Raw genomic sequence first — 24323 nt, forward strand, 5'->3', positions numbered from 1 at the left:
AGGTTTTAATTTACCGTTCTACTTTCGATACGTGGATGATATTCTTACCGCTGTTCCAAATGAAAAAATACATCACATTCTTAATATTTTTAACGGGTACCATCCTAGAATACAATTTACTATCGAAACAGAAGAAAATAATGCCATCAGTTTCTTAGACGTATTGTTGATACACAGCAATAATAATATTAAGACAGATTGGTTTCACAAAAAAACATGGTCACAAAGATACTTGAATTTTAACTCTCACCATCCTTTGTCCTTCAAAATAGGCACCATCTGTAACCTTGTTGACAGAGCTATCAAACTAGCTAGTACAGAGTTCCAGGAAAAAAACCTGGCGCTCATATACAATGTACTAAGATCGAATGATTACCCTCATGGCCTATTACAACAACAAATTAATAAGAGACGCTCCTACATCAATAACATACTTGACCATAATATTGACTCTGCTTCCGTTGAAGATAACAATAGACCTGCTACTACATATATCCCCATTCCATATGTAGCCGGCCTATTTGAGTCACTTAATCGTTTATTCGCTAAATATAATGTAAAGTTTGTTGGAAAAAATTCAAAAGACCTACAACTAGTTTTTGATACAGGCAAAGACAAGATCCCCATAGGCAAACGATCTAATGTCGTGTATAAAATACCATGCAATGACTGCAATCAAGTCTACATAGGTCAAACGGGTCGACATCTCAATACTAGAATTAGGGAACACCAACGCAACGTACATGAGATTGAAGAACGGCACACAGCTCTAACGAAACATAGTATCGATAAACAACACACATTTAATTACGACAACACAAACATCCTTTGTGAAGAAAACAATTACTATAGAAGACTGTTATTAGAAATGTGCAACATTGTAGGTCATACCAATTCCGTTAATCTCAGACAAGACGTTGAACATTTAAGCAATATTTACAAAGCTCTAATCTCTGCCCACACAACAAATATTGTTTAACCTTAACTATTTTTATTTTTTAGAAAAAATTATTTCGTCTCCATTTACAGTCCTTTCTACATAACTTTTCTTACAAAATATTTATTGTTTTTTTGTATAATTGTTTATAATAGGTTCACCTTCACTCTGGATTATATTGTTTTCTCCCATCAGTCGTTATTCACCTGTTGATCCAATTGGTTCAACCAACAATCTTTCGTTAGACATGTAGAACTTAATTATAAAGAGCCTACCTCCACTTAATTGACACCTGTGAATTAATTTCATTGCTAAAACGACCTTCTTTAATAACCTTTTAACATTATGACATACTGACTGTGAAGAAACATAGTTCTTTAATCTTTTTAATTAATGACTACCAACTTTTAACTCCCACATATAAAATAACTTGAAGATTGACATTGTCTACCGTCACTCAAAAGAACACTGTTTCCACCAATTGTTATTGTGAATTCGACTACATCTTATTACACTTACTTAATTCAAAAGGTAAATAACACCAAAAAACATCCTTATCTCAATTAATCATAAGGTCTTACTATCAACAATATTTAATAGCTCTAAGAGTATTACATCTACAATATTTAGGTCCGATTACTTCTAGTACCATGATTTATACTATAAAATTCTTTTTTTGTTATTTTTGACAGTTTTTTAAAATAAATCGTTCTGAGGAGGGCCCATATCCGGGTCGAAACGTTAACTAAAAATACGTTTTCTTAATTGACCGATCACCAAGAATCTATAATATAGTATTCAGTTTGTCTCTTTGGTTTACGATTAGTTGTACCCTGCGTCATGGAAAATGACTTCACGTTTAACAGAAGTTTACACTTGAAAACTTTGACTTTGCAGTTTATTTCAGTTTATTTGATTGTGTGAAGAGTGGTGCCCCATGTTATATATAGCATGACATTGAAGGTTTCAAATTATTGCAAATAATCTCAGTAGATGAACGGTATATTACTGTCTTAAAATATTTTCAAAATATTCCACGATCATTCAAATTTTATTGTCCCTCAAATTTCATGAAAATCAATAATGTTTTTACATGTAGTCGTGTTCCCTAATAGTCTATTCCCTAATGTTTCGTACCCTGCAATAATTCACGGATTTCCGAACAACAAACATACACAGCTGTAATTCCCTTTGATGCTGCTAATCTGAGGTAAATAACATTCATTCTTGGCGTATTTCACGTACGTAATCTTATAGAGACATTATAAATAGAGTAGGCAAGGTATGAAGGTTCGAATAAGTGGCAACGTCGGACGAACAGAGAGAGAGAGATAATCTAATCATAAACTATCCAGTGCTCGCTACTCACTATTATACCTATAATGGCCGTGTTCGAAAATTGACTGACAGTACTGTCAGCAATCTTTTATCTCTTATGCGCTGCCGAGTTCATGGACAGCTCTGTCTCTGTCCTAGGGAATTTTTAGTACTGGCAGTCAATTTACGAACATGGCCAATGTCATACATGATCAGTCTATCTATAAGTCTATGGTTTTTTCCTCTTCTGGCCTTTCAAGTTTACCATTTTCGCACAGTCTATTACGTTTTTTTACTGGAAATTGACATACTATACATTCTATATGTGTTTTACGTCAAAAACCTCGGTAAGCGCGCCGCTGCACAATAAATCGGCTAGCGACTGCTAATTTTTCTACTTAGTTGATTATAAAGGTTTCTCTCTGATTATAATGGAGAAATCCAGCCCGTGGACCACGGTCTTACACACAGGTCTGGAAACTCGGCTATTTTTAAATGGTGGGGATTGTCATCTTTAGTGTGACCAAACTGTGTTCCTCGTTCGTCCACTAGCTGCGCTGTCGTATTAGGGTATTGTAGATATAGATATACAGTTCCAGATAAGTTTGACGTTACTGCCTGCGAGTAACTCTGTGGATCATCAAAGGATCATATCTACTGGCGAGTATTGCTCTCGAGAGTTTTACTCTCATGTGGACAGGCACCTTTTAGACCTTCTGTATGATCTGAAGATGCGAGAGAATGGACGTCGTTGTCAAATAATTCGTATAGAGTCAAAGTCGCATTTCGTTTCTGACCGAAAACAAGAAAGCTGCAAGGTTGAGGCATTAAGGGGGCATTCTAGTCTAAAAAGTTGAAAAAATCTAATTTAGACATTCAAGAATATGTCCTCAAAAGGATTTATCGTAATTCGAATCATTTTAAAAGTTATAACCAATTTAGTGTAGTCGCAGCTCGACCGGTTTAGACAGAACGAATCTAGCAATAGGCAGTTCACAGGCTCCGACTAACCCTCCATAATTTTTTCATTGTATTTTAAATATTCAATTTGAGGTGGAAGAATTAGGCCCGATGTATGGAGCAGGAATCGCTGATTGAAAAAATGTAAGTAACACTTACTGTTCTATCGGTTCGACTGTCTAAAACTGTACTCGAAACTTTAAACGCGTTTTCTCGAAACTACTTTTTTCGCAATGTTTGTCACAAAATTTCAAGTTCTAATTGACCAATTTTCTTGAAATTTAGCACGAATTTTATTCATGTAACCCTCTACGGCACGAAACAAAAAAAGAATCAAAATTTTCAATTTTTACTATTTTCAAAAAATTCGGAAAAGTTAAAAAAAAATTTTTAAATATCTACCTTTCCTGAGTAGCTGCTATTCTGCGTGAAAATTTTGTTTTTCATTTATCCTGGTTCCTACCATAATGGCATTTGTACTGATTAAGGATCTACCTTTATTTTATTTTTCAGATGACCAGACGGTGGGAATCGTAAGAAGATGGACACACTCTTTTTTTTCCCCCTTCACTTCAACAGCGTGTAACCTTGTAAAATATATATTCTTTAAATATAAATAAATAAATGATAAAAAAAATGGACAGTTAAAATATTTATTGTTTTTTTTTTTTTTTTTATCGACCGTCAACAACGCCCGAAATTCGGGCCTTTAGACTAGAACTGACTAGAATATCTCCTTAATGAATATGAATGTTCAGTGATATTCAGTCAGTTTCATTAAAGTACGGAAATATTTATTGATGCTTTAACCATCGGGATTGTTTTCGGTGCGAAACAAGTTATGGAAAGTAATATTCATTAATGTATGTATGTTTTCGCGATAGATGTTGGGATCTAACGTTTATATCTGACTAATGTTTGTGAGACGTTACACACACGCGGTCATAAAAGGCAATCTTTGTATTCCGTTTCACAACTTGACTCGCTTCGAAACTGTTCCATTGGTAGCGTGGACATTTAGGATATATCTATACTAATATTATAAAGAGGAAAGATTTAATTTTTTTATAAGTTCATGCAGAAAAAACATTTGGAATAAATACTGTAAAACTGCCACAAACCGTTTTCATAAAAATTAGTTGAATACCCGTTAGATTAGAGGCTAACTGTATGGAGAATTGTAGTTCTGTCGGCGCAATAGAGAAAGACGAAAGACTGTCGTAATGCTGACGGGATAGACCACGGAGTAGGATAGACTGTGCGCTGTTCGTAGAGTATATGGCTTAAGAATCCGACCGACTTGATACTATCGTGTAAACAAATAGGTGGCAGTTACTCATACATTTATGTTTGCCGAAAACTTTTGAAGTTGTTTTTCACGATTAGTATTACGGTAGTTTAGTGGCTTTATTAAACGATATTCGCACGTGTTGATCAAGAATTAAGTCGTCATAATTTTCATTACATCCCAATCAAAAATCAATAAAATCTAGTGACGAGAACTGACGTATGTCATTAGATTGTTTTTATCGAGGAGCGAAGCGTGAGTACACAAGTTTTATTTATGTTTACAAAATAATAATGTATCAATTATCAAACCATGTTTGCGAAAAAGTGAAATGACTTCTACCTAACTTAACCTAACCTAACCTAAAAACGGTTTCGGTTGATTATTTCGAAAATTTATACTATGAACCATATCAATGGAACATCCATGATCAAAAATATGTCTGTTCAACTGACGTTTTAACACTTTTGAGAGAACTGGACTAGTTTGTTTTGGTAACGGTGTGTTAATATTTGTTTAATCAGAGGCGTAGATATTTCATCGACAACTGAGGTACCAAATTCATGAATGTTAAGAGTGCTTTTCTGACATTTATACATTTAACATAACATTTTACATTAAAGTTCGTACCGCTCGTGTACCTATGTATTTTTAGTAAAAATTTGTTACTTTATAATTATAGAATTGTCCGTAAGTTAAGAAATTGAAATAAAGTAGGCTAGAAGTGAAACCTCGGTTATACATTTCGCACTTGAACATTTTTCTCGTTTATACGTAAAATTTTGTTGGTCCTGGCATGTTCTGTCCACAAGCCATGTGAAAATATTTCACTTCTACGTTTCTCCTATATATGTTTTTTTGCCCTTGTATGCTACATATTCCATCCCCTAACGTTCTCTGTACAGTTCTGCATTATTACAACTAACTGTTTAATAAAAATGACAATAAATAATCGATTTTCAAGTAAATCGATTATTTTCTTGCGATTAATTGAATACAATCAGTTATTTTTCAAGCTAAATTAATCGACCGACTTGACTATTATTTCTCACAATCGGTTTTTGGTTTTTACTCCCATGATCAATGCAATACAATATTAACTTATGTGATTAAAGTATCAATTATTATCATTGTCTTACTCACTGAGTACATATTTAATATAATAAGTGAAAGATGAATAAATATTTTCATCTGAAATTGAAAAATAGTTTGAATGAAATCATAAATTAAGAAAAAACTTTTCCGCTATTAAGATTCCATACTGAAATTTACAAAATTTAGGTTTTATATGCACTGTTTCAAAAAAATCTGAAATAGACAATCGATCAATTCATTTTTACTGATTAAATCGAGTCACGGTCGATTGTTTTTTTGGACTCGATTAATCGATGCATCAATTACTTTTAGCTTACTCATCATCGTACTTATCGGTCGAAACGTACGTTTTGATGTTTGACTTGCTTACCACTAGATCGTGTGCGTGTTTTGATGTTTGTGTACTCTACTACCGCTGAATGGCATAGTCTTACATATGTGTTTGTCCCTGTTTCAATCACGTTTTGGCAGGTTCAGGTCAGTGCCTCATCTACAGAAAGATTTTCTACTTGACATCACTAGATTAACCTTAACCAGACGCACGCTGCTGTGAAATCCTGTAGTTAATAATATTACTCAATTTTGCTCGGGGTGAATGTAAATATGACAAGATGATACCTATAAAAATGCTGAATATTAGATATATTTGATTTTCCAATCATGAACGTTTGGAATATTTAGATATTTCACTTTAACGTTATTCTCACTTATACGTCAGTATTGCCATATCCTTTGAAAAATGTGTAACTGAAGTTTCACTGAAATCATATTTCAATAATTGAACTATATCAAAAATATTATAGCTGCAAAATAATATTGTACCTGTAGTTTCAATCAATAAAGAGCTTGATCAAAAGCTCATGTTGTTGCTAGTACTGAGTTCCGATAATTTACTAATCTGTATTTACTTTGATCGAAATTTAGTATTGGCGTGAACTTGCATTCTTCATCACCCTTGTCCGATACAAACTTCAAGCACATAATGAAAATTCATCTCAAATTTTGATTACATCAACATTCCTGACTTCAGCCTTGTAAAAGCATAGTATTAGCCTGAGCATTAGTAGTAGCAACTAAAGATTCTATTCCAATGCTATCTTGGAATTTAATATTTCTGACAGAGCTGCATATTGAGATGTTCTAGAGCAAATATTTTGTAGATTTGTAGAAATCAAAAACGAAGAGTACAACACAAAAAACACAACATGATTAAAACAATATTTTACACTATACTATAGTCTTTACAGAAAAACATCTAAATGGCCTTTGACACAGGTTGCAAAATAGATAAAAGTAATTTATAACTGTTGATCATCATTATTATATGCACTAACAAAGCTGGATGCAGATTCATTTTTATTCAAACGCTGAAAATGAATAATATTATGTATGCCCCGTGAACTCAGTCAAATTTTTTTACATTATGCTAGCTTGTAGCACCAGTTGAAAAGAATTTTTGTACATTACTTTAGGTTTTTGAAACCAATTGTTTGGAAAATGCTTTTCCTTAATGATTCACCTGAAATTCTAGTTGATCAGTTTGATCGGGTTATCAACTACTGAGTTTGCCGGTGATAATGAGATGCGATGATGAATTTGTTTGGAGCGAATAAAACCTGGGTAGTTGTTTTAGGGGAGAAATCGTATTAAAAAATCTGCCCACCAATTTTCAGATTATAGTAGTGCAGGCATTGAAACAATGTTTCAACCTCTTGCAATAGAAGTGTGTGCGCAAGGAATTTTTAATAGCAGTGGGCAGAATCTTCTTCAGAAGGTTCCATGCGTATACATTTTCATTGCACATGGTCGAAACTTTTTTTCCAAAGCATACCATAACCTAAAAATTAGTAGGTGGATTTCTTAATACTTATTTTTAATCGTGTAAATCATTTAAAACTATCCACATTGACCTTCTCCAAAAAAAAATTGCTAGTTAATCGTGTAAGAATAAGAAACCTGATTTTTGTCCAAAATTTTACCGTCTCCCCTTAAAACTATAAAATGTTGTAATTACGGCGCATTATTACATTGATCGTTTTGTTCATCATTGGGACGCTTTGATCAACCTTGGTCGACTGAAATTTCAAGTACGTTCGTTTTTTATATGTATCTCATAACTTGTTTAACCTTAAGAGACCCGTTTTAGGAGTCAGCAGATAACTCGGAAACTCCATTGGACGTGTTAACTATTTCTATACATAAATCATATCTCTAAAAGATATCGAATTTCAAGGAAAAAATGCCGGTCCTCTAAAGGTTAACGAAAACAAATGTGAAGTGTAAAAATTATCGTTTTTAATCAACTTTTTTAAACATTTTCTGTAATCATTTTATCGCCCTTATGAAGGTGATTGTTAAAAAGTATAAACAAATATTTTGTCCTTCAAGAGCGTCCCTTCATCACCGTGATGCCAAACGTACACGTGCTTGAAACTAGTAACGTCAACGTAATGAGTCCTCAGGACAGATATTCCGATTTTGCTATTATAAAATGACTGAAGGAGTTGGCAATGCTTGGAAGCCACGATTACGGACGTCATTTAGCAAGGGAAGATTTCGATTCTAACGCGGCCACTAGTTATCGTTGCGGTTCTAATTACGGTGGGTCTAAGAACAGTGTGGCCCAAACGAGTACCTCGTACTGATTGGCTTCGCCATTTTTAGGAAAATGATCCCGCGAATTTCAAAATATTGGGCAAATTATATACCAGCTTCAAAACAGTTCAGGTTGTGATACTTGAAACTCACTCGGAAACTCGCAGAAGAAAACTTAGTTTTCTTTTAGTATTTCTTTTGAAATTAATTTATTTCTAGTCAACATTTATTCAATGTCACTGTGTCGACTATTTTACAATATTTTTTATAATTGAGATTTATACAAAAACAAGTTTTTATTCATGTAAACAATCGTATATTTATAGTTTACATTTTTTATCACAATTTTACACAACTTTATTTCTATACATTTTTCTACAATGTACGCAAATTTTTATTGTTTCTTGATATTTTCACATTCATATATTGCTAACTTTTGATCTACTTTTACGTATACGTATCAAGTACAAAACTTGATTTCTATAAATTTATCTACAGTTTACTGTACATAGTCTGTTGAAATTTTTCAATAAAATTCACAATATGTATACCTGTTATTCAATATTTATTATGTATTTAATACAATTTTACACGGAAGTGCATAAAAATAAGGCTCTCGATTAATTTTTAAAAAGTGTATTAAGAAACATTCGCCTAAAGATGGTTTCATATGGTACGGAATTCATTCCGCCGAAACGTAGAGCCTAAGGCGATAATTGAATGTGAAAGTGGATACACGTTTCAAATATATTGCCGTACGCTTTTTATTATTACTTTAATTTGATTATATAATGTTTATTTTTCATCGAAACAGCGATGTGCTATTAGTAATGTAAAGTGTGAATTCCGCATCATGTGAAACCACCAAGTGATATTTATCAATTTTGAATTGCGCGGTTTATCTTTACTGAATATGGCGTCTGCCACACTGTTCCTAGACCCACTGTAACGGTATGGTGATCGCAACGAACCTAGCGGCGACTAGTGAACTACCAATGTGTCTTCAACGACCGACCTACCCCTTCCACTGGTGTTTACAGACCTGTATGTAAGACCATAGACGAGACAAGAGATGCCTGAACGTCACCAAGTCTATGACATCACCCGATCCAGAATCAGTGCCAATATCCGAGTCCTATCAGATGAACCAATCAGCGAACGAATAAACTGACAGTGATGAAACCTTACTGTCCTAACAGGATCTCGAGATTTCGCGATTTCAAGATTCCAGAGATCCACAACTTTTTTAATACCGGATTATCGCTTTGCCTGGGCTCAGCCGTTTTAGAGATTGCATATTTACACGTTACTACTTCTGCACTGGAGAACTAGCGTCATCAGAATTATTCAAAATTTTAAACGAGATTCGCTTCAGTAATCATTAGAACAGGTCTACTGATTTTAAGATTTCTCGCACAGTTTTCCAACGTGCGACGTTAAGTTAAAGTACTATATAGTATATTATAGTTATTTTTTATCAACCCAGATAGATACTTCTTATTTTACATTGGTATTAATAAATTAAATGAACGGTAAAAATTTTGGCTGTGCATTGCTTCTTCACTGCAGAATTCGAGAAAGATATTAATAAAAATGATGATGTATAAAACTCGGCGATTTGGCACCGACTGCTCCATATACGATATTCTGAAGAGACCCGTATTATTGTGCTTTTCTAGTTACTATAAAAAAATGAAATTTCTCTTACTCTGGTGATTCCATATCGCTCACGGATACACATGAAAACCGAAAGCTGGCATATTCACATGTTTCCAAAAATGAGTTAAAAAAAATCTGAAACTGCACACCGGCAACATTGATTACAATTACCTGTATCATTATAAAATCGTCAGCTATGAAGCTTATTCACGATGAAAATATTTTCGGAATAGACAATGTCCTCAAAAAACAGCTGAAGTCATGTGTGTGAAAAACGGTTTAGTTTCCTTTTCACAAAATGGATGAAATACATTGTCACGATATAATTGCGTGTCCCACTTTGGATCAATAGTAACCACATTCGGATTGCTAAACGTATAAATTTCGACGTTTCATCGATGGAAAATACCGATTACGTCATAAAATTATGTAAAAATAGTACCATTGAGATTGATGCATGATGTTGGAAGATCAACTGTACATATAATAAAATTCAGGTCAGTTCATCCTAGAACCTCGTGAATTACAAAATATCTCAAAATCATACATTTTTCGATTCGACGAATTTTTAAGCAAATTTACTTGTGATACGAGCAAGTATTTTTTTTTATTCTTGGTTGCAGCTCAAAAATCAGGGCCGTTTTGAATTTACAGAATATTCTACCATCAAAAATTTTTCTAATACGTCGATTTAAAATCCAGTTCTCTCTTGGTGCAAACGCGTTTTCGAGGGGTGGGCATTCAGAGGTTGCAGCTCAGAATTTAGAACAAGGATATCCTTTTAAAAGTGCAAAAATATTTCTTCTACAAAACAGTCTGTCTTGATGAACAAGTTGGTACTAAAAATTCTAAAATTGCTTCGACTACCGGAACATGTGCTTGCGAGGGGGTGAAATCTTCGAATTTTTACACTATTAAATCTGCCGATGTTGCATATACTTTTTTTCATCATAGCATTTTTTTTTTTTTTATTGATGATAAAAATAATATGAAAAATTGTTACACTTCCCCAGCCCCCGAAATACACATCTTCGAGAGGGTGGAATATTGGTGAAGTTTTTGGATTAATTCATCATTCAATGTCTGTACTTTGCATAAAATTTTCTATCACTGAATTACTCCTCTCGATAATAGAAGTCAAATGAATAATTATCGAATTGCCCTCACCCCCGAAACACTTCTTTAACAAGGGATGAAATTTTTGGATTATTATATTAATACGGTGTGTGTATATTGCATAAAATTTTCTCTCGACGAAATATTTCTCTCTATTTAGTTAACGACTTAACGAGTCGTTAGAACTACTTGAAAAACGCACACTCAACAGGAAGTGAAATGGGTGGGCAGGCGTCTTGAACATTTTTATATTATACCATTCTGATGTCATATTATAGAAAAAGGGAACGTACCTGTATTGATGATATTATTTACTGATGACGATGTATAAGACAACCTTTTTTTTATCATCTTTTGTTTCCAGACAAAATTCACTCATCTTGCAGTGAAAACATGCATAAGAGATGAACATCAATATGAACCAAAACGTACTAGAACTGGAAACATCCAGTCAAGTCGTTGGATCAGACGGAAAAGAAGTTGTTCACTGGTTTGACAATGGACGTGTTGACGTGATGGACCAACATCAACAGATGCAATCTACGTATTATAAATTCCAGAACGAAGTGGGTAAGTTTCATTTTCCAGCGGTTCTCTTGTAAAAACACAATTTTTACTTTCTTTTCTAATCTTTAACTTTGAATTATGCAATTGAGACATCAAACAAGTGGTGGTATTAACCCTCGTATGCCACACTGGGGTCTCAGGAATTTTAAGCTCGCGTTCCTCGAGAGAAAACATATTTTAATCGATTATATCTCAGGAGTCTTCAACTTTTACGACTTTATCAAAGAGGGCAAATAACAGTTGGAAATACGGTCATCTTGCTCGAAGTTATGATCAAACATCGGGTGGAGTTTCACAAATCCTGGTGTAGCATGCGAAGGTTAAGACTAACCATATTACGTGTCATAGTTAAAATGTATCATCGTTGCTTCAATACATTTCGATCTTATCAATTTCTTTTCCCCTCTTGTCGAGAAACTTTGGCCCTAGGACCCATTTTTCTTGGCGGTTGGCACTGATGCATAATTTGGTGAATTGACAGTAGGATTAGCAAGATTTGACTCTTCAATTGATGATTTGAATCTTCATTTCTGGAAAATACAGTGGTCAAAATTCGATTTTTCACATCAATCAGATTAATTAAGATCTTGTTCTATTATAAAAGATTTTTCTATTTTATTTGTCAAGACAAGTCGCCGTTTTATACACTTTGACGATTTACGAAGCTGAAGCTGGTAACGTTAATGTAACGCAACGTCAGGGGACTTATGATATGATGAATCAGCCTGAACATGAGTTGAAGCTCCGATTGCCTGAATTAGGCACTAGGAAAACTCACGGTATACATACTCGCAGAGTGCATACTCCGTTTCCATTGAGCCTCATAGTATTGCTGACGTACGAGGATTCGACGTAGAGCTTTCATAAATAGAAAGAACGTACTCCGCCTTTTTGCTTTCTCAGGAGCGAGATAGAGATGTCAGCGAATTCTCTGCCATTTTGATGGCAGCGCTTGCCCACGCAAGTATTTGTATTTTTTTTCAGAAAGAGCATCAAAAAATACTTAAAAATTTTTGTATTTAATTAGGTTATTTCAATTGTTGTCAGAAACATGAATTTTTTTCGTTAATTTCTTCAAAAATCGACAACTCCGGACTGGGAAGAGATAAAAAGAGCTAAAAATTTAGCTGAGGACTTCTTTCTATATGTATAAAAACATATTAAAAAATCATACAAATCTAAGAGGGTCACCGTCGCAACGTCGTTGAATTGACATGTAATGACCCATATATTAATGCATAGAATTTGGAAGCGGAAGGTCTAGTGCGTTCGACTAACGGAAAAGTGAAACCGTTTCAGTAATGAAATATCTCTATTTTCAGTAGTATTCCCTGAACCAGACTCTTAATCAGCGAAGGTAATTTTTTTGTAGAAGATTTTATAGGGTCATTTCGGTCAAATTTACTGAACCGATAAGTATTAATTACTAACAAGTAATAATTACTCTCTGTAGTGAGTATTCTGTCGATTCGTAGTTTGAACGATGGAATGCATGAAAAAACGACAATCTGGTTACGTTTCTTGCCAAATTTTAATTTTGTTTTTCTTCCATCACTGGCGATGTGTGGTAGAAGTATTGATTAAGATGATGTTGCATATAGCTCAGTTGGCCCTTTCAAAAGTAATAATGATATTTCTCTATATTGCTCGCCCGAAATTCCCTCCTCTTATTTATATTTTTGTGCTTGCAAGTAGAAATCACTGCAGTCAAGAAAATAGCAGTATTAGAACAGGGGATGAGCAATTTTCACGAAGTATACACTAAAGACGGTGCGCCAATACAGATCTTTCTCTTTACAGAGTGATTTCAAGAAAAATACAAATTAAGTTTTGCTTTCTCGTAAGAGTACATTCAAAAGCAACTCTTTTGCCAGGTTGTACTTGGACTGATGCTAGTTTTCCCATTCTATAGTGATATTTTCTGAAAGTACTCTCTAGTGCCACAACAATAGTATCGGTAGTTGTTAAAATTTAAAAAAAATCGACTCAAGTCGTTTTTCCCTTAGAACATTCTACCCGTGTCTGTGCAAATGCTTGTTCCGACAGTGAACGTTTTCCGAGTCCATGAAACCAGATATCTAGATATCTGGGGGTGTTTTTTATTGTTATCACAAATATTTTTTTCTCACGAAAGAGGAATTCCTTTCCTTTCATTTACATCACAATTCTCAGGACAAAAAAATCTTCAATAATGTGTTTTGCAATGAGCCGGAGACTCCGTAATAACGGCAAACGTGACAGTACACTACGTACATATTGATCTAAAAATGCAAAATATGCGTCCAGAATAAGCATCGGAGAAGATTGGATGATTCTATTATTTATTCCGAAATTGCATCAGTTCAATGTTTAGCATACCTCTTGCGCATTGTTTTTGTAACAACCAATTGAAGGTGGCTCTTTACCGAAATCAATATCAACAAAATTAATCACGTTTGCATAGGTAAAGGTGGTGAAGCTTCAAGCAGCCAACTTCGTGTGCAGAAAATTTTATGGTTGATTGTCAGACAAATCAGAAAAAAATGACTACAAATTATTATTTTCTACACATAGCTTTATGAATATTTGATGTTCGTTGGATGACGGTCAGGGTTGAAATGATGCGAATTAAGCACCCAGTTTTATTGTTATATATGACATTTCGGTATGCACTGCCTACCATCTTCAGGTTTCTTTAATATACAAAAAAATTCACAACTTTTTTATTACATGAATTGCATTCGGTCACTAACTGTTACGTTATAAAACTTGCTCAGCTAGCAATTATTTTTATCTATTGTGTTAAAATATTTTGCAATATTAATATTGTACATGAACGCCGAGTGTGTTACTCGATCTTATTATTTAAACTAAAATGGAAAATTAACTTATTTATCACTTACATAAGTTGACATTCCTTAACACTTGTAATGTTTCACGCCCGGTGTTGACGAAGGAAGTGAATACCGACCTACATTTACTAAGCTGACCGTTCTCTTAATAATTAAAATTAACAACAAACTTTGAAAGTCATCTGCCTGTTTACATATTTGTTTGTTTCCAACAGAGAACAGTCAGCTTAGTAAATGTAATGTGCTCTGCTGCACGAGCAACGAGCCGCTGCTAGAGCGGCAGTGGTGCTCAGTCGCGCGTCACGCATGTTCGCTAGCTCTGACCGCTAGTTTCAGTAGTTTCAGTGTGATTCTGAAATTCATCATCTTTATCATCGATCCTAAGGTTTGGAATAAACCTTTCGTTTATAAATACCAGGCAAACCCGGTTTTTGGAAATTTTTTGTTGTACACGATTTACGCAGATTTTCATTAAAATTGTACTCTAAAGGCGGATACTGGCGTACCAAATCGGAATAATATTTTTTTCATGGCGAAGCCAAAATAACACATTCCGCCCAGTCGACGATATAACCTGTATATGGCGAGCAGGTCCTTTCGAGAGAACCTCTCGATATGTATATTGTACATGTCGAGCTATACAGCTGGGCATCTCAAAAATCAAGAAAAATTCAAGATGAGACCAAGTGCGGTCTTGTCCTTGTGTCCAATATTATTTTTAATTAGGCGTCATGAGAAAACGTCCGTTTCAAAAAATTCGAAAGAATTCATGGCTAATCCCATTCGTGCACACTTAAATTGTGTAAAACGGGTATAAAATTGACATTGGCCAGGTATATTAACCTTTCAATTTGACATTGGAAGTCCCATGAAATGGATTTGGCGCCCTGTTAATAAATCCCGAAAAAACCATTAAGCTGAAGAAACTCTAATCAGGTTTCCAACCTTAAACGCATTTTTATAAATGCTTATAGATCACATAATGGACCTCGAACCTGCCATGGAAACACAAGTACAGGAGACCACGTCGAAGAAATTACCGAAGTCACGGGGATCCAAAAAGACAAAACCTGTTAAGGAAACAAAAGAAATTGTAAAACGTTCAAAACATCCCGAGAAATGGAAAGTAAATGTGAAGAAAAACGCTAGGCTCAGGGGTGAAGAATATATTGGTGTTGGAGGTGAGCTACTTATCTTTAAAATAATAACTTATGATTCACTCACAACTAGTACTGATATGTATCCAATTCAACATACGTTTATCCAATATATCCAACGTGTATCGAAATTTTACCACACGAAGATTCAGAAAGCCTTCGAGTTATTAAAAATCTGAAAAAAAATATGGCGATAATTTTCGATAATATTTTGGAAACATTTATTCGAGATTACGTTTCGATTAGATGTATGTGAATAAAATACTAAACAAGAGAATTCATGTGAAAATTATTGGCATAGCTCAAGCTTCAACTGCATAGATCTGGCTCCGGGAAAACTATTTCGCATAAGAAACAACAACAACAACCTCATCGAATAACAAGACTGAAGTTAGTACCGTTAACGTAACGGAACGTCACAGGAAAAAAAATCATTATCGTGCAATTTCTGAATGACTCAAAGAATTAGCTTTTCGAAATGTATAAGTATGTTTTGTTTACCATGGTTTACTAAGTTTCTAACAGTCCTAAATGTGCGAAGTAATGATTTGTCCTAAACATGCATCGTTACTGTAACGTTACTAACTTCATCCTCATTCAAAATACCGTACGTCTCAAATGACCTACCAATTAGCCTCTCTCTAAATTAATGTCTAAATTATCAGCATATCACGCTGGTGGTGCGTTAGAGTGAACGGTATGAATTGTCCTATATTTTACGTGATGGAAAGGTTAGGAATAAAGTGGAATTAGTAAAAAACGATGGCAATTTTATAGCGAGCTCCAGAGATGCTCAAACGGTTACAGGAATGTCAATGATGCATTCAAAACACTTCTAGTGTCACTCCAATTGCGTCCAATCAAATCACGAACTTAATCCTTGGAAGCGTGCACTTTTCTTTGCAGTTGGTTTTTTCTTTTATTACAATACATTTGTACGGGTTATTTGGGTTGCCAATTTCAAATTTTCATAAGAATCAAGATATTAGATTCGGTTGTCCAATTTTAAATTACGGTTTCAGATTTGGGGCATTATTTCACTACCGAACCCATGTAGAAAAAAAAGTTCCTAGATCGGAATAAAATTTAATCAATTTATAGTGCAGTTGGATAGAAGTTTTGCAGTAAATTTTGTTTTGTTTAAACAGAAAACGTTTACAAACACTCAGAGTTGAAATTTCCGACTTTAGCCCATGCGTTCTTGTTATTCGATCTCTGCAATATATTCAAAATGGTTGGTTTTAATTGTCCCAGGCAAACATCTCAGAAACGAAAATGGACATGAGAAAAAACCTTTTACACAAAATTTCGAAGATTTCAAATCGGAAAGATGATCCTAGTGATATTAGTCGACTTGTGGAGGGTTCCACCTGCAAGATTTTGCAGGTGACGTCTGATTTTAGATAGAGAACACGTATTCTCTAGATATGAGCAGCTGATAGCAAGATCGGAGATAAATTAAAAGATGCGGACAAAAAATCTATTGACAAATTTTTTTTTAAATTTCTCCCTCTTTTCTTTTACCTTATCTTTCATATTTATTCATTGTTCCTCGCCCAACCAAAAAAATTTTTGAACACTACTCACGATCCAAACTAAAATTATAAAGAATATCATATCGGTGAAAAACTTGACAACTTTGTATCCGTTGAAAAACTTTTCAATGAGGGTGAGGGACAATAAATACGTCGCGGTACTAATGCCCAAAGGGCGTATAACATATTTTTTTTACATGGCCAGTCGTTTTGTAGACTTATTGTCAAACTAAATATTGACGAAAAATATATACGGGTGAAATTTTTTTTTTTCAATTATTAGCTTGAAAATAAGTATACGGAACGATTGGCTACGAAAAAAAAAATTGTACGCCCTTTTGGCATTAGCGCCGCGACTTGCAGAAAGTTACGTGAAACAAAAATGAATTGAAGAGAAAAATGCAGAAAATTTGACGTCTTTGAATTCGTCTTCGATCTCTTTATCAATTACTGATATTCAAAATACGTCTTCTTTATCTAAAATTAGGTGTTACTTGCAAAAATTTCAAAGTGGCATAACGCGCGAGTCGACTCGTACGAGCATCAGCTTTCCCTTTTGAAACCTTACAAGTTTAGTGCGGAGATATTTAAATAGCTGGCCTCACCTAGCAGCTTGAAAAAAATTGAATAAAAAATCTAAAATATTGCGCTATTTATGCACTGCTGGATGTTGGAATCGAAAAATTTTGCATTCAATTCGATAACGGAAGAAAAAATTATTTTCACACAACGCAGCCCGACACTCCTTCATTCCGAAAATCGATCACCCTATTTTAAAGGGTGGATTAGTCGCTCTCTGATAATTACGATCAAATTTTAGCGCTACCTTCATTACAGTGTTTTTATCGTGACAAAATTTCTTGGGTTGCCACTGATAAGATGAAATTCGTAAATCACATCGAATCTGAAAAACTCGCGACAATTCAAGCGTAAATTTTGTGCTTTCTCATTTCCAAGCCTCATATTATCACACTATTACCGAGAAACGCATAACCCGAAGCGCGCGTGATAACATCTTTCCCTTAGAGCGAGCCCCCCTCATTATGCGCTTTTTATACTTCGGTTGAAGCAATTTTTATGCCCGCTTCCTTTTCGTCTCTTCAGCGCAAAACATGTCGCATTATGTCGTGAAATTATACCTCAGTTACTTATGTGACAATTAAGCGTTCTCAATTGTTGAACCGTATTTTACTTTTATCCTGCAATCATTTTGTGCAATTGAGCTCATTCTAAGTATTACCGCGAGTTGCAGTAATGCATTCATTGACATTGTTGTGACGTGAAATAAACCATATCAAAATTTATAATGTTTAGCATTCGATGTAGAATTGTGATATCTGCAACGTTTTGGCGCAAATGATGCATACAAGACTTTGATGCTAGTCAAAATAAATTACACTTTGATGTGCTCAGTAGAAATTTACTGTAACACAATACGATCCAAACGTGACCGAAATCAAAGTTTCTGCCATGAAATCAAAAAATAAAATCAAACCTGAAATGATAGAATATAAATTATTCAAATCTCAATGGATAGAAAAGTACTTGGATACAATTCTGTGCTTGGATTAAATGATAGAGATTATGCTCGTTTAAATTTTAAATGATTTTATTTGAAACATTTTGACGAGACTGAATTGAAAAAATAGAGTTCTTGGTGGTTGACGACGGTGGGCGCGTAAAAGGATTTTCAGTAAGAATAGGAAATTGTTGATTTGTTTTGATTAGTTGTGCCAGCGGAGCGGGTCTTTTGTAGAAATGTCTGGATTGGTTGAGATTTAAGGAGGAAGAGCCATACAGATGATAGAAGATGATAGAAAATAAGCCTGAATTTCAGGATTTATTTGCAACACAACTGTTGAACCACTGCTATTCAAATTTTCAGGGCACTTTATTGAATATTTGTAAATACAAAAAAATTTTGGTTAGTATAAGATAGTTATTTGTAAACCGCCCAGCGAGAATTGTTGCCGCACTATTTTTTCTTGAGGTGACTTACTGCGGTACTGGTAGTTCTTTTGTTCCTTGTCTGTCACACAATTGCATTTCATATCAAAGTACACTGTCGATAAACTTTAAAAAATATATGGAAGTTCAATATTTAAATAATGGTCAGATCCAGAAATAAATGATGCAATTTTTACCAAAAGTTTTCGTGTTTACCCTGCAAAAAACAACTGTTTAATTTAATTTATTATCGAATATTTAGGTTTATCGACGAAGTTTTTTTTTATCACTGCTACAAATTTCGAAAATGTATTTTTTAGAAAATTGAGTAGTTTTACATAAAGAAAAATAGAAGTTTCTGGTGATTTATAGCTGTTTTTGGCTATTCTGCTGTTGTGGGACCACAAAATTAATTTTGTACAGTGTAAGGTGACAATTCGAGCTAAACGAGTGTTTCGGTAGCGGCCTGGGTAGCTCATTGTCAGTGTTCAGATCAGTAGCCTGGAAAGTGAAAGGTCCCGGGTTCGAATCCCGATCCAGTCCAACCCGTAAAACATTTTTCCAGACGCGCCGGAAATGCACGTCACAACAGACACACACTAAACACAAAAATACCAGAGTGCTTGCTGTCACACAAAGGTTCTAACGAGACGGAGTAGGAAGCGGCTTCCAACACGCGCCGTTGTACCTGCTCCCCGCACAGAGCGCTCAGCGTCCACGGGCCTCAGTATCTAGAGAATTCCGAATTTCACCTTATAATTTTCGGACGATATTGCCAAGATGATGAGCTATCGTTTTTGGCGAAAAATCGATTTTTTTTAAAAAATCTGTACGGCCCTCACCCCGTAAGTGTAGGAACTCTGGTCAAAGGAGAAGGAGTCTTAGAGGTTGAAACAAATATCGTTCAAATATCGTTCAAATATTGGGTTTCTTGGAAGAGGTAGGTAGTGGGCAGTTGTGTGTAGACTTCGTCGGTGTGGAAGGTCAATGACAGGTGGAAGTCGAAATTTTTTTACTTTTCGACCCTGAAAGGGGTCCTTCTCAGAAACCTAAAAAATTATTTATTGATTAAGATAAATGAAAGAATTTAGTTAAACCTAAATATTTTTCTGTAAATTAAATACGCTGAAGTAAACCTACATTCGATTACGTGAAAAATTGCATAATAACGGCGAGACTTTCCAAAACGAAAGGAAAACAAAAGAATCGCTGACAGCGGTAAAACTAAAGCTACTAATTCATAGCAAAACAGGTATCCATTAATCAATGAAATTCAAGTGGCGGCCAAGTCATCATCGAGTGAATGACAAGGGTATTGTTAACACTTACATTAAAATCCATTATGATCCATAATTTGCTAAATTTAAAAGCTTACCAACATCGAATGAGAGCTAAGGTTTATTTATCAGGTTCTTTTGGTGGCATTATTTAGTTAACAACTAAATAATTATTGAATAATAATTATGTACGCAATGGTACGTCGTAACCACCTGGTGAAAAAAAGTAAAAGAGGAAGATGGCTTACTAATTGATCACGATGTGAGGAGAAACTCGGTATCAATATTGTGGCACCAATAACTAGTTTCTAAATGTTACATCTTTTGCCACGAAATAGGTTACTTCCGATGTTTCTTAAAAATTAGATTGTAGTATCAATTTTCAGTGTTTGATCTGAGATTGACAGTATTTTTGTCACCAACAATGTTGCGAATTTCCAAGACTAGTCTTTTCTTATAATCCTCTTCGCTGCAAACGACGCTAACATTCTCGAAATTAAAATTATGATCAACATCTAATCTATGTTTTGTCAGGGTTGTTTCTTTTTCCGGTTCGGCGTAAATATTATGCTTATATTCATTAATTCTAGTCTTGAGATATCTACTAGTTTGCCCAATGTAACATTCATAGCAATCATTCGCAGGCATTTTATGAACAAGGGTTGAGCCTTTTTCTAATGGCACACGATCCTTAAGTAAAACAAACAGCCCTGAAAGATTATTACTATTTTGATAAACACATTCAATTTGGAACCTGCTCAAAGCTCGACTTATACTTTGTGACACTCCTTTAACGTAAGGGAATTTCATAAATAATATGGCCAAAATCGTCTTCTCCAACAGCAATATCAGCTTCCAAATTCAATCTGTCCTTGAGGACCATAACACGATCATTGATGCATTGATCTATTACTTTAGATGGGCAGTTATTATTCAATAACAATCTTATAATTAATTTCAAATTTTTATGATGAGACAATGAGTTTGCCCAGAGGATCTCCCCGTCCACGAAATTATAGATGCCGGCGGTTTTTTATTTTGGAGAATGGTGTGACGTGAAATTTATATATCTTTGTGACCACCTTGGTTTTTGAAACCAATCAGTTATAACCGAACCTGAATGTTTTATTACAGATACGTCAAGAACGTTAATTTTACCATTGACCTCCACTTCAGAGGTGAATTGCAATCTATCATGAAAGTTGTTAAATTTTGACTGAACAACCTCAACTGAGTCGGAAGGAACAGTAAGTAATGTATCATCGACGTATCTATAATAAAGAGCCGGTCGGAAATCTTAAAGCTTTGATTTGATTCAAACTCTATGACAAAATGAGATAAAATAGGGGATAAAGGGGATCCTATTGGCGAGCCAAATGTTTGAGCATAAGTCACTCCGTCAAATGTGAAAGCAGCATCAAAGCATAACCTTTACGCATTGCTAAAACCATTGAGAGGAATTTTGATGTTATCTTTAATTTGATCCCATTTCTTAATCGCTGCGTCGATGGCTAAGTCAGTGGGAACGTTGGTGAATAAAGAAATTACAGTTAGGGAAATGATAGTGTATCCATCAGGAATCTCCACATTACTGATCCTTTTTAAAAGTTCAAAGCTGTCTTTTACATTTGACGACGGTTGAGAGCAGACAGACTTAAGTACATTAGTAATAAACTTAGCCAAATGATACGTGGGGCTATTTATAAAGGAAACGATAATGTGGAGAGAAATGTTTTTTTTTTTATTGATTATTGGTAAACCATAGCATTTAGCTGGAATACTTTTATAGGATAACGTAATACGTTTTTCAAAACCATTTGCTAATTTATTAACACGTACTTGTAGGGTTGACGGGAGGTCTAATTTAAGTTCTTTATAAGTGAGTTTGTCACTCAAAATAGAGTCCATCATACTCGTGCAATCCATCCTATCCATAATAACCGCTGTATTACCTTTGTCTGAGTTCAGAAAGTTAGGTGTGAATTCTCAGTTTTAAATCTATGTGCGCTTTTGACTTGTGTCATACTAATAACATTACTCTTACGACTGAAAAATTTGTTGCCGCTTCTACAGTTATTCTCTAAAGAATTTACGAACACGTTGCGTGCTTCAGACCTTTTTTCAAACCTTTGGAAAGTTTCACCGTTATTATGAGGCTTTTCATGTAATCGAATGTAAGTTTAGTTTAACTTATTTAATTTATAGAAGAATATTAGCTATAACTAAATTCCTTTCTTTATCTTGATCAATAAATCATTTTTTAGTCTTCTGAGTAGGACCCTGTTCAGGGTAAAAAAATGTCGACTTCCTTCCATTATTGACTTTCGACACCAAGAAAGTTTACACATAATTCAAGGTTGAAAAATCCTTCGACGTAGTGTGTAGTGTTTAGGAATAGAGTGAAATGTGAAGAAACAAGAGACCTAAAATCTTGACGGTTATTAAGAAAGCCATAAATTTTCGTAGAATGTTTGAAAGGTAGGTTGCACATTTCGTCGTCAAATGTGGACATGAGTTTGTAACGAGAAATTTGAGGAAAGGTTTTTACCTGATTTATCCCTGGCCTCATGAGTAACATTCTGCTTTCCGTTTTTAGTTTCTGAATGCACTTGGATATATGGATGAGTATGTAGTAAATATAACGAAGCTGTACTGTCGAGCCCCAACTTAATACTGGTCGGCAATGTGGTTGTGAAACAATTTTTGAGAAAAATTGTATCACAAAATTGTATTAATTCTGGATACTATGTTATACAGCTAACGACAAGTTTGTGAGCTAGTAGTAAAAAATTATTAACAACTTATCTTATTTCGAAGATGTTTGAAGAGTTGAGTACATTTGATAACCCCGGGTGACTTTGGATGCTAGCAGAATGCATTATCCAACCAGTAGAGACCACGAGCAGTAGCACTCAGCTTCATACTTTGGTCAAGACAGATCTTCTGTGGTTCGCATTGCAACCCAGTCATTTAATCGAGTTGGCATGACATGTAAATCAGTAGTTCTAACTAATCAGCTTAACTGGCTATCGATTTGCGCGGTAGACAGAAATGAGCTAGTTTAAAGTTGAAAAAAACTCGTGCACATTTAATATCTTTATTTTTGTAGCAAATATTTTAGAACTGGTCTTGACCTAGTGTAACCGAAGCTCTGTATAATCGCAAGTAAAAGAATACGCTTTAGGGAAAAGCCGCTAAAACGGAAAGTTATGCATCAAGAACGCATGCTTAACTTACCGTAGGACTGGCAGTTTAAATATTGATTTGCCATTTAGAATGGAATGTTGAGTCCTAATAAAGAAATCAATTACGCAGGTAAAATTGTTCCGGCTAAAGTAATGGGCCCACCGTGTGACTGCCGCATGCGATGCAGTGACAAAATTGACGAGGAAGCTCGAGCGCAGCTGCACAACGTATTTTGGAAAACTTGTACCTGGGAACAACGAAAGCAATATGTAGCACTGTCGGTGAAAGAATCGCCAAAACAGCGGACCAGATGTCGTGGTAACGTTAAATCAGAGCATCGTAGACAGGTCACATTTACTTACTCCTTGCTTATCAAAGGTGAAGTTTTAACGGTTTGTAAACCGATGTTTCTGAGCACATTTTCGGTCTCTGAAAAATTCGTGAGGCATGCCATGGAGAAGAAAAGAACGTCACCAGGTGGAATTATTGGCCCCGATCAAAGAGGCAGGCATACGCCAAAAACGAAGAAAAGCGAAGAAGTTAAAGAACGAGTACGCGAGCACATCAATTCTTTTCCTGCTGAAAAACTAAATTCCAGAGATCGGAGTAACAGGAGATACTTGGACTCAAATTTGAGCATTGCCGCCATGCATAAGTTATATCTTCAAAAATGTAAGGAGGATGGGATACCGGATAGTGAAACGGTCAAGGAAAGTTACTACAGAGAAATGTTCAAGTCCGAATTTGATTTGGGTTTCAAAGTTGCTGTTGATAAGGGTAAAAATTCACCAACACACACTGTATCACGTATCAGTAATAATAAAAATAAACCATGAAATACAGATGGCATTTGATG

At 34.8% G+C, this 24323-nt stretch overlaps 1 protein-coding gene across 8 annotated transcripts; it reads left to right on the forward strand.

The window, feature by feature from the left end:
• The first annotated feature begins 1117 nt into the window (after positions 1-1117).
• Positions 1118-24309, forward strand: LOC124217615 (uncharacterized). 8 transcript variants are annotated; one of them, XM_069135261.1, is made up of 4 exons: positions 1118-1468; positions 11332-11537; positions 15340-15546; positions 23597-24309. In XM_069135261.1, the coding sequence occupies exons 2-4, from the start codon at positions 11372-11374 to the stop codon at positions 24301-24303; spliced, it is 1080 nt and encodes a 359-aa protein (XP_068991362.1). In that variant the 5' UTR covers positions 1118-1468; positions 11332-11371; the 3' UTR covers positions 24304-24309. The 8 variants fall into 8 exon arrangements, with proteins under 8 accessions (XP_068991362.1, XP_046479442.1, XP_068991363.1 ...); XM_046623486.2 differs by lacking the exon at positions 1118-1468 and adding an exon at positions 4440-4757; XM_069135262.1 differs by lacking the exon at positions 1118-1468 and adding an exon at positions 6012-6074.
• Positions 24310-24323: the final 14 nt, after the last annotated feature.

The sequence above is a fragment of the Neodiprion pinetum genome, chromosome 4 (genome assembly GCF_021155775.2).
Source record: "Neodiprion pinetum isolate iyNeoPine1 chromosome 4, iyNeoPine1.2, whole genome shotgun sequence".
In the NCBI taxonomy this organism is placed as follows: domain Eukaryota; kingdom Metazoa; phylum Arthropoda; class Insecta; order Hymenoptera; family Diprionidae; genus Neodiprion; species Neodiprion pinetum.

Coding starts and splice junctions, on each gene's coding strand:
- LOC124217615 (XM_069135261.1), top strand. CDS start 11,372: ATGAACATCAATATGAACCAAAACGTACTAGAACTGGAAACATCCAGT. Junction 11,538..15,339: donor TAAATTCCAGAACGAAGTGG/GTAAGTTTCATT, acceptor AAATGCTTATAG/ATCACATAATGGACCTCGAA. Junction 15,547..23,596: donor AGAATATATTGGTGTTGGAG/GTGAGCTACTTA, acceptor TCAATTACGCAG/GTAAAATTGTTCCGGCTAAA.